The 10849-nt window shown below is 40.0% G+C and overlaps 1 protein-coding gene across 3 annotated transcripts in view; it reads left to right on the top strand.

Moving 5' to 3' along the window:
* Nucleotides 1-3713: 3713 nt before the first annotated feature.
* STAM (signal transducing adaptor molecule) overlaps nt 3714-10849 on the top strand; it is a 65370-nt gene continuing 58234 nt past the window's right edge. For all 3 annotated transcript variants that reach the window (XM_017529770.2, XM_017529768.2, XM_017529769.2), the window contains exon 1: nt 3714-3970. Coding sequence is in view for 1 of the 3 variants with exons in the window: in XM_017529768.2 (XP_017385257.1) it covers nt 3931-3970 (40 nt within the window). In the remaining 2 variants the exon portion in view is untranslated. The remainder of the gene's footprint in view (nt 3971-10849) is intronic.

The following is a 10849-nucleotide window of genomic DNA, read 5'->3' as shown; positions in this document are numbered from 1 at the left end:
TTGTAACCATGCAATTAATTTAATTTTTTACTTAGTGATGATATATTCCCCATAAGCTGTACTCCAAAAAGGCGAAATCACACAGAGCTTTTATCCCTATAATTCCAGCATCTAAAATGTTACCTGACACACATGGGGGTTAATAAATATTTACTGAATGACCGTGTAACTGAAGAAAGCGTGTAAGAATTTTAAGGGAATGATATATAATCAGCTTTGTGTGTTAGAAAAATCATTCTGGCAGTAGTGCAGAGAATGGTTTAGAGATAATAGCTGTATGAACCAGCTTGGGCTGCCGTAACAAAATACCACAGAGTGAGTGACTTATACAACAGAAATTAATTTTCTTACCATTCTAAAGGTTGGAAGTCAGATCGGGGTACTAGCATGGGTGGGTTCTGATGATGGCTCTCTTACTGGACTGCAGATAGCTGCTTTCTCACCGTATCCTCACATGACAGAGAGAGGCAGAGACACCAAGCAATCTAGTGTCCTTCTTAAAAGGGCACTAGTCCTATTACCAAGGCCCCAGACTCATGACTTCATCTAACTCTAATTAACTCCCAAAGATGCTGCCTCCAAATACCATCACATTTTGGGTAAGCGCTTCAACATTTGTATTTTTGAGGTTACAATTCAGTCCACAGCTGTAGGAAAGTAGAAAACACAGCAGGAGGTGAATGTAGTAACTTGCCTAAGAGATGAGGAGGGTTTGAACTAAAGTGGTGACAAGGCAGTGGAAGTGGAAAGACTGAGAAATAGTAATCATTCCTACTTAGGTTGGAATTATTAAACTGTTAAATGCCTTCGTAGGATATTCCTTTTCCTGACCTTAAAATTATAGACTTTTTCCTGTAGTAACTCTATTTGCATGTATTATTATTATTATTTTTTTGAGATGGGAGTCTCACTCTGTTGCCCAGACTGGAATGAAGTGGCCTCATCTCGGCTCACTGCAAATTCTGCCCTCTAAGTTCAAGTGATTCTCCTGCCTCAGCCTCCCTAGTAGCTGGGATTACGGGGGCTGTCACCACGCCCTGCTAAGTTTTGTATTTTTAGTAGAGACGGGGTTTCGCCATGTTGGTCAGGAGGGTCTCGAACTCCTGACCTTGGCCTCCCAAAGTGCTAGGATTACAGGTGTGAGCCACGGTGCCCAGCCAGTATTTTTGTTTTTAAGGTAGAAGAATTTTCAAAATCAAACTACGAATAAAGGGATATAACATTCAAAAAGTAACCACAGAATTTATTAAACATACAATATTACAGAAACTTTAATGTGACATTGATATGTAGTCTTCAAAACGTTTTAAAAACTATGGTAATACTAAAAGTGAAACTCTATGAATTATAAGGAAAGTTAACCACAAAACACAAAGCATTTCACTTTTTATGTTTGGCTTTTATGTTACATATAATATTTAAAATTTTATATTTTAAATATGTTTATTTATACAGCACATTAATCATTGAGATCCCCCCTCCCCCACAGCTAAGGTCATTCTAGGTCAGAATAAATGGATAATGCTTTCAATACTAGTATGTATTATTCCTATTGCACACATGTTGATAATCAAGGCTTGAACAGTTTGTGCCCTAGCTTATTGCTGGCAACAGAGTACGTCTGGGGTACAAAGCACATCCAAATGCATTTTCATCAATATCTGGCTCTGGTACAGCCAGTCTGAGCCACTAATATCTAGCTCTGGCACTTACAGTAATGGCCCAAGACACTGCTTAGGAACTTAAAGTAAACAACTTGTCACCTAATTCTCTCAGCCCAGCAATCAAAGCACATTTTTGAGAGGGAATGCTCTGACTTCCCTATCAGTCGTGATATTTTGGAATAATTCTATACTTCTCATAATGAAACACAAACACGCTTTTGGTATTGGCCCCTCAAAATATTAAGAAACTGATGGTACCAACATATCATTTTTACATTGTTGTAACATTTTTTTCTGCTTTTGAGAAAAATACATGCTTATCATTAAAATATTTTGAATATATAAAATGCACAAAAAACAAAAACATTGTCCAAAATCTTGCCACTCAGAGATAATCATGTCATAGTATTCTCATGTATTTCCTTTCAAACTTTTAAAATTGTGGGCATTTGTAATTTCACAAGGTTTGTAACTTCCATCTGAAAACTTATGTATTCAGGTGTCTGTGTAAATATCAATCTATATTATGCACCTTAAATAGCTGTATAGTTTTCACATCTTGTGTACTATGATTTAATTGACCAATATTAATTATAATGATCAGTTACACTTATTTAGTGCTTACTCTATGCTAGGCAGTGTAACAAGCGTTTTGCTTGTACTAATTCATTTGATATTCGCAACCCTATTATTCCTGTTTCTTAACAGATGAGGAAACTGAGACACCAAGAGGTGAAGCAATTTGTCCAGCCACTTAATATTGGACATTTTAGTGGTTAGCAACGTTTTGATCCTATAGACAATGTTGCCATATATACATTTGTTCATGTTTTAAAAGAATGTCCTTAGGATTAATTTACCAAAATGGACTTGCTGGGCCCTAAGGTTTTAAAAATCTGTTAAATGCTTCCAAATATTTCCCTTAGGAAGATTGTACAGTATTAATTTACACTTCATCTAACAGTATGTGAGTGTCCAATTCCCCAGATCCCTGATTCTTTGTAATTTTTACCTCAATGACAAAACACATTATTTAACTGCTACTTTAATTTGCATATTTCACCTTTAGAAGCGGGACTTCATTTTTAATGACTTTTGTAAGCACTCTTTGTATACTATTTATTAATCCTGTGTTGACATGTCAATATTTGTTTCCATGCTACATTTGGAGGTGCCGTAAGTTGGGGATAATTTCCATAATTTCAATTTACGTGCAAGATGAGCTTACTACGTTTGTTCCAAGTGGGACCCAAAATCTCTAGTAGATGCTCCTAAAAACTTCTCCATGACACAGAGAATAATTTTTATTGGTTAACAAAACTTACGAGTAAAATAATTAAATCAGAATTCTGGGTTGCTAGGAGTCTTTCTTTTCTTTTTTTTTTTTTGCTCAGTCTAGGGAGGTTATCTTGGGCTGTGAAAGACATGCCACTAATCATCACAGCTGCTTAGTGACTGCACGGTTAGTCAGTAGGTGCCAACGCCCTACTTGCTGAGCTGTTTGCAGATTCCGAAGCCGGGCGTTCAGGGACTCCCGGGAAGGAACCAGCGTTACCTCAGCCTCCCAGAGGGAGCCGCGCGCCCTGACACTCCCATCTCTGGGGATACAGGCCAATCCGTTCAGCTCCAATGACTTCATCTGAGCAAGTTTCTTGTCACCTCACACAGCGAATTAAACTGTTTACCTAGAATATGATCCAAAGGAATTTCCATTTCCTTCCAGAGGTACTACAAGGTTATGACAACCGAGAGAACGAGAGGAAAAAAGGGGCACTGCTCGACCCAAACTCAAGCTGCTCGCTGTCTGCTGGGTCTCCCAGTCACTCCTGTGGTCGTTAGTAGGCTTCAGCACGCCTGAAGGACCCCGTCTTCCGGAGACTACTAGCCAAGGGAAAAGCGAAAAACACAAGAACTAATTCCACTCTTCTGTGCGACTAGTCAAAAGAGAATTCAGGCAGAGGGGGACTCCTTGTTTATTCTTTATCGATGAGGCGGGCTCCGGGCAGCTTTGGAACAGGCGGCGCCGAGGTCGCCCAGATTCCCGACAAGCTCCGCGCGGAGGTGTCCTCGGCTCCTTCGCTGTTGCATCCGCCGCCGCCTCTCCCGCCGCGCTTGCTGGGGGTGGGTGAGAGGAGTAGCTGTCGCGGACCCTGTAGAGTCAGTCTCTGTTGCTCTTTTCGCCTGAGGAGTCTTCCTTCCTCGGTCGAGCCCTGACTCCGGTGCTGTCGAGGGGGAGTCCCCACGGACACCTCGGCACGCAGTGGAGATGCCTCTCTTTGCCACCAATCCCTTCGATCAGGATGTTGGTAAGTGTTTCGCCGCTCCCTGCCCGTTCCCCACCGGACTGGACGCTCACTCTGCCAGCCCTTGCCTGCATTCAGGACCCTCGGGCCAGGGCCGAGGAAGAGCTCTTCCCCTTTCCTGAGCTTCCCTCCTTCAGAGCTGGGAGGAGGTTGAGGGCTTGGCGCATCCTCTTTGAAAGAAATGGGACTCATCCTGTGAATGGGCCTTGAGCTAGGATTGTAGGTTTCCAAAGAACTACTGAAGGGGTTGGTGTAAAGGGCCTGGAGGAGCAGCTGGTGTAGCATCTGGTGCAGGGACTGTGCTTCTGGAAGAACAGCGAAGGGCTGTAGCATATGTCGGCTAGATTAGGATTATAAACCCTGTACCAAAAGTGCTTGCCTTGACAAATGGTAAACGTCTGGAACTTGCAGAATGTAAGGTTTCTTAGAGGATTTAAAAATCTCTTTGGTAACGGTACCTGAAGGAGGGAGCTCTGGTTAAGGGTAGACTGTGGAAAATGTTGAGAGCCATGAAGATGAAATACTTGACAACAGCTGAAACTAAATTGAGGACCTGAGCTTTTGGGATGTCTCTCTTAGGCTAGATTTCTGCACTTGAAGAAGTATAAAGAAGTGTGGAAGAAGTTGTTGAATCTGGAAAGGCGTTTGAAATGCTACATTTTTGTTGTTTTCTGAATCACTGGTATTAGGTACTGATCATGTCAGTTCAGTAGGTTTGCTTTTTGTTTATTTTTTTTCTGACTTGAAGATAATTATGGACATTTGAGTTTCCAGGGAGAGAATTATGGTGTAATTTGAACGCACGTAGGAACTACCTTGGCACACAAGTGTGGAATAAAAGCAAGCCAAATCCCATCTCCAAATCCTTTATGGCAGAATTTAATGATTACTGTAGATAAAGACAACCTTATGAAGTTACTTCATACGTCTTTGTGTATTTTAGTTATGAAAGATGGATGTTGAATGTTGCTTTTATAACTCTTCCTTCAAGCTTATATAGGACTAGAAAAGGTAAGTCATTACCTCTGCCACTTCTCAGCTCACAGTGAAATCATAGGCAAGTTAAATTCTTTGAGTTCTTGTCTTTAAAGAGGGGAAAACACATCATTCCGTTCTGCGGTTAAATGATATAATAGGTGTAGAGGGCCTGCTACAGTGCCTTTCCGTGGTAGGCACTTACTAGATGCTACCTTTTTTGTTCCGGCTGAAATGAATGTCCTGAATCTTAGCAGGGGACAGAACCTTAGAGATCACCGATAATAATGAATTGGAAAACGGCATTTAATTTAATAAGCAGTGGCCGGGAGTGGTGGCTCACGCCTGTAATCCAAGCACTTTGGAGCCTGACCAACATGGTGAAACCCCGTCTTTAAAAAAAAAAAAAAAAAATTTAATAAGCAGCTAGCGCACACTACAGAACACAGCACTCAGTGACATAAGAGATAGAGTGATGAACAACCTAGTTGCTGCTCTCAAGCAGTTTTACATCTTACTACATGAATCTCTAGGGCAAATACTTAAAACAACTTCATAAAGCATGCTTCTTCTGCCAGGTGTGGTGGCTCACGCTTGTAATCCCAGCTCTTTGGGAGGAAGAGGCGGAAGGATCATGAGGTCATGAGTTGGAGCTCAGCCTGGACAATATGGTGAAACCCCGTCTGTACTAAAAATACAAAAAGTAGCCAGGCATGGTGGCACATGCCTGTAGTCCCAGCTACTCAGGAGGCTGAGGAAGGTGAATCTCTTGAACCTGGGGAGCGGAGTTTTCAGTGAGCTGAGATCGCGTCGGTGCACTCCAGCCTGGGCAACAGAGCAAGACTCTGTCTCAAAAAAAAAACAAAAACCAAAAAACTTGCTGTTTCTATTTACAGTACCTTTGTCTAGTTTTCATGGTCCTGTATAATTTAGTTAGCTACTACCCAATCGCCTTTATATTCTCTGACTTTGTGAACACTTATTTGCATTGGATTCAGGTAAATTTCTTAATGTCAAACCGGTTTCTAGTACCTGTACACCCAGTTCAAACATAGACACCTTCTTGCCTTTATGCTTTTGCCTTTTGCTTATGCTTTCTTTTATCTTTCAACATATCTTTATGTGTTAAGGCCAACTTAGAATCCAACTCGTTATACCTGAATCATTTCCCGATTACTGTAGCAAAGGGCTTCTCAGTAGCAATGTTATTGACAGTTTGGACCAGATAAATATCTTTGTCATAGGGGTTTGTCCTGTGCGATGTAGGCTTTTCAGCCTTATCCCTGGCATTTGTCCACTAGATGCCACTGGCAGCCAGCACCCACTCATGATCTTAAAAGTCTCAGGACATTGCTGAATGTCTTCGGAGGGACAAAATACCTCCCAGTTGAGAACCATTGCACTAGTCCACGCTAATTTCCACCCTTTTACAAAATCCTCTAATTTATTTTAACATTTTTGTTTTTACCAAATTATTTAGCATTAAAGATAGTTTATATACTGTATTTTCCTCCTTAGTGAGTGGATGCTGCATACGAAGGTGTTTTGTAAATGTTGAGTTGAGAATGTGTCAGTTGAGCCTGCCCTCTGAGAGTACACTTCTTCAATGTGGCGGGATTGTTTTGTTCCAGAAAAGCTTACTTTTTTTTTTTTTCTTTTTAATGAGACAGAGTTTCCGTTGTCTCCCAGGCTGAAGTGCAGTGGCACAATCTTGGCCCACTGCAACCTCTGCCTCCCAGTTTGAAGTGATTCTCCTGCCTCAGCCTCCCTAGTGCCTGGGATTACAGGTACCTGCCACCATGCCCAGCTAATTTTTGTATTTTTTATAGAGACGAGCCTACCATGTTGGCCAGGCTGGTCTTGAACTCCTGACCTCAGGTGATCCGTTTGCCTCAGCCTCCCAAAGTTTGGGGATTACAGGCGTGAGCCACTGTGCCCAGCCGAAGAGCTTACTTTTTAAAGTTACTCAGGTTTTGGTATTGGACCAGTAGTTCTCTTCTCACAATCCATGTATTGAAATATTATGAAAAGTTTATCTAAGAAGACCCCTCAGAGACTCCCAGTGATAGTCCTTGCACAGAGTCCAGTAAACTTCTATATTATTTTTTAATAGTATACCATATAGAATACAGTGTGTAGAATACACTTAATTTTTTTTCACCAAGTCCACCAATGAGAATGTCATGACATTAAATAACTCATTTGATACAATTATTTATCACTTAACACTTGTATTCATTTGCACGTCTTCAAAATTATCTTCAGTCTTAATCTGAAGCTGAATCAGAAATTCACCGACTGATTTATATAATATAACATTTTTTGTAAAGAGACAAAATGCTGGTGATAGTGTTTCCCTTGAAGAAACACTGAAGGATGTTACTGGAATGTGAGCTCTATGAGGACAGATTTTTGTTTGATTTGTTCACTCCTGTATCCCTAGTCTGCAGACCAGTGTTTGGGATGCTGAAGAACATTCAGTAAACATTTATGGAATAAATGAATCTCACTTTGTACATTATAATTCAAAAGTTTAATTTAGAACAAATGTATAGATAACTTATTCCATCAAGTTTTTATTTGAAAGTCTCTAGTGATTTCTACCTTGCCAAATCCAGTGATCACTTTCTAATCCATTTCTTTGTTGATCTCTTAATCATTCCTCTTTTGTATACAGTATTTATTCATGGGATCTCAGGACACCAACTTTTTCTCATTTTCTGCTTAGCTCCTTTTTAGTTTTTGTTTTTTTCCTTTTCCTTTTTGCAACTTCTAAATGTTGAGTGCCCTGGGACTCAGTTCTGGAGCCTCTTCTCCTTCCACTTTTTTATTCCTTGAAGTTTTAGGAAGCAATTTAGCTTAGTGTTAAGAATTCAGACTCTGGGGCCCCACTGCTTGGATTCAATCCCAGATTTGCTGCTTACCAGCAGTGTGATTTTGGGCTAGTTGCTTAGATACTCTGTGTTTTCTTACCTTTAATATGGAATATAAGTGTAGTAATAGTCCTTACCACAGGGAGTTTTTAAGAGGGTTAATATTTGTAAAGCACTTAGAAAAATTTCTGTACTTTTTATTAAAATTTTAAATAGAACCTCATCTAATTTCTTAGCTTTAGATATCCTCCGTATTCTGGTGACTCCTGGATTTATGTTCTTACTCTCAGCCTCTTGCCTGAGCTCTTGACCTAGATATCCATCTACTTACTGAGCGTCTCCATTTGGATTCTGCTTAGACTCTAACATTCAGTTCTTTCTTCTTTCCCCAGACCTGCTCATTCCTTCATCCTTGCCCTTCTCGGTAGACAACATGATTAATATTTCCTGTCACTGAGCTCCAGTGTCTAGGAGTATTATTGATTCTTATTTCTTCACACTTCACATTCATTCTATCAGCAAGGTATTTTGGCTGTACTTTAAAAATATATCCAGAATCTCATCACCTCTCTGTATCTCACCATTGTTACCTTACTTCAGTCATCCTTATCTCTCTCAGTCTGTGGCAAGAGCCTCCTGGTAGACTTCTTTGTTACCACTCTTGCCTCTACAATCAGTTCTCATTTTCAAAGACCAGTGATCTATTAAAAATGTTAATGTCACTTACCTGCTCAAAGCTCTCTGGTAGCTTCCTATCCTACTTAAAGGGAAATGCAAATTTTTTTATTGGGACCTGCAATATGGCCCCTTCCTGTGTGTCTGACATGATTATGATCTCCAAACTTACTCTCTTGAATTCCAGGCTTCTTGAGTCTGAACTCTGCAGTATCATTCCTGCCTCTGTAGCTATCTTGTACTCTTTTCTTTGCCTGGGATACTCCTCCTACAGGTATTTGTAGGTTTGGATATTCATCACACCCATTCAGGACTCTGTTCAAATGTCATTTTCTAAGAGAGGCTTTCCCTAATAACCTTCTATAAAAAATCTCCATCTTGGGTTGGATGCAGTGGCTCACACCCATAATCCCTACACTTTGGGAGGGTGAGGAAGGAGAATTCCTTGAGGCCAGGAATTGGAGACCAATCTGGGCAACATAGTGAGACCCTATCTCTACAAACAATAATAAAGTTAGTGGCGTGGTGGTACGTGTCTGTAGTCCCAGCTACTGGGGATGCTGAATCTAGAGGATTGCTTGAACATGGGAGCTCAAGGCTACGGTGAGCTATGACTGCACTGTAGCCTGGGTAAGACAGTGAGACCCTGTCTTTAAAAAAATTAAAAACTTTAAAAAAAATCATGTTTACCCCCCCGACTCTGTTTCTTATGGTACTCAGTTACCTGACATTAATTGATTATCTTTTGTGTGGAATGTAGACTCCGTCAAGACGAGAACTTTTCATTTTTTTCCCTAATACTTTAGGGATAGTGCCTGGTACATAGAAAGCACTTAATAATTATTTATCAAATAATGAATTATTGATATTTTTCTAGAACATCAGTCTTGTATTTCTCTTTGGTGTTCTTTTTTCCCTTCAAAACAAATTCATCTGTCAGAAAACTGAAGTTATATTTCTCAGTCTGGCTCTTCATTTATTATTTGGTAATATATTTGTTTTTAAATCTTTTTTAGATTAATATAGATGGGTTTTTTCCATGTTGGCAAGGCTGATCTCAAACTCCCAGCCTCAAGTCATCTGTCTGCCTCGGCCTCCCAAAGTGCTGGGATTACAGATGTGAGGCACCCAGGCGCAGCCAATTTGGTAGTGTTTTAGTGTTGTAGTTATCTTGACTTGAAACCCAAAAGGCATCTTTGAATCATTTCCCTGCCTCTGCTAAATCATCATATGTCTTTGTTCTATAATAGAATATTTGTGTTCCCAGTCAGACTACTTTTGGCCAGTCCACATCCTACATACTTGGACATGTTTTTAGTCTGCTTTGCTTAGTCCAGCCAGCCTCATATATCACACCCAGATGAATCTTAAATGTTAAATGTCATATTCTCCTGAAGCGTGGTGTGTTTTTGGGTTTAAATTGCACCTGCAGCATTTACTATTAGTAAATGGACAGGATATATAGTTGAATAGGTATAGGACCCCTTTGAGTTCACTTTTTACATTGGTAAATAGGGATAAAAATATCCATTATATGTTATGGGATGCTATGAGGATTACTTGTGAAAACACATGACATTCTGACTCTTTACCAGAGTTGAATAGGCTTCAGATATCTCAAGTTCAGCATGTTAAAACCATTTGAAACTTTTCTTCTCAGTTATGCTTTTCCTCTGTTTGTTGGTTGGTACCTTAATTTACTTAGTCATACAAATCTAGAACTTGGGAGTTGTAATTTTCTGCATTCTAAACAACAAATATATCTTGTCTACCCTGTGCCAGATAGCCTGGTACCGAATATGCCCTCAAGGATTCCAGGTTTGATCCCCATTCTCTCAGATGAGTACAGTAGCCTCCAGCTGTTCTTCCCTGTCTCCAGTCTTTCCCTAGTTATTTTCCAGGTGGCTGATGGTGATATGTTTTAAATGTAAATGTGCACGTGGCTCCTCTGTTTAAAATATTTCTAGAGAATCTACAGCTTTTACAGTACTTTGAACTTTTCAGCAGGGTATGTAAGGCCTCTTATCTTTGGCTTCTTTGTAACTCTTCCGCCTCACCCCCCACTTTTTTCTTAAACATGTATTTCGCTCCTTATTGGTTTTATAACACTGCTTTTCAGATGTGGATCCTCTGGCTTGACATACCTTTTTTGTTCATTAATCCTCAGTAGGTTTGTTTTAAGGAGATGATGCATGTAAAGCACTTAGCATGGCACCTGGCATATAGTGAGCATTTTAGCTCTTTTTATAATCAAGTTAGAAATAGATATGAGGACTACTGGATTCTAAGGTGTGCAGTCAGTTACTGTCAAAACAGAAGAGAAATGTGAAAATTCAGAATACAGGTATGTTAATGGTCT

The sequence above is a fragment of the Cebus imitator genome, unplaced genomic scaffold (genome assembly GCF_001604975.1).
Source record: "Cebus imitator isolate Cc_AM_T3 unplaced genomic scaffold, Cebus_imitator-1.0 Scaffold61, whole genome shotgun sequence".
Lineage (NCBI taxonomy): Eukaryota > Metazoa > Chordata > Mammalia > Primates > Cebidae > Cebus > Cebus imitator.
The sequence above is the reverse complement of the archived record's forward strand: the minus strand, read 5'-3'. Positions and strand labels throughout refer to the sequence as shown.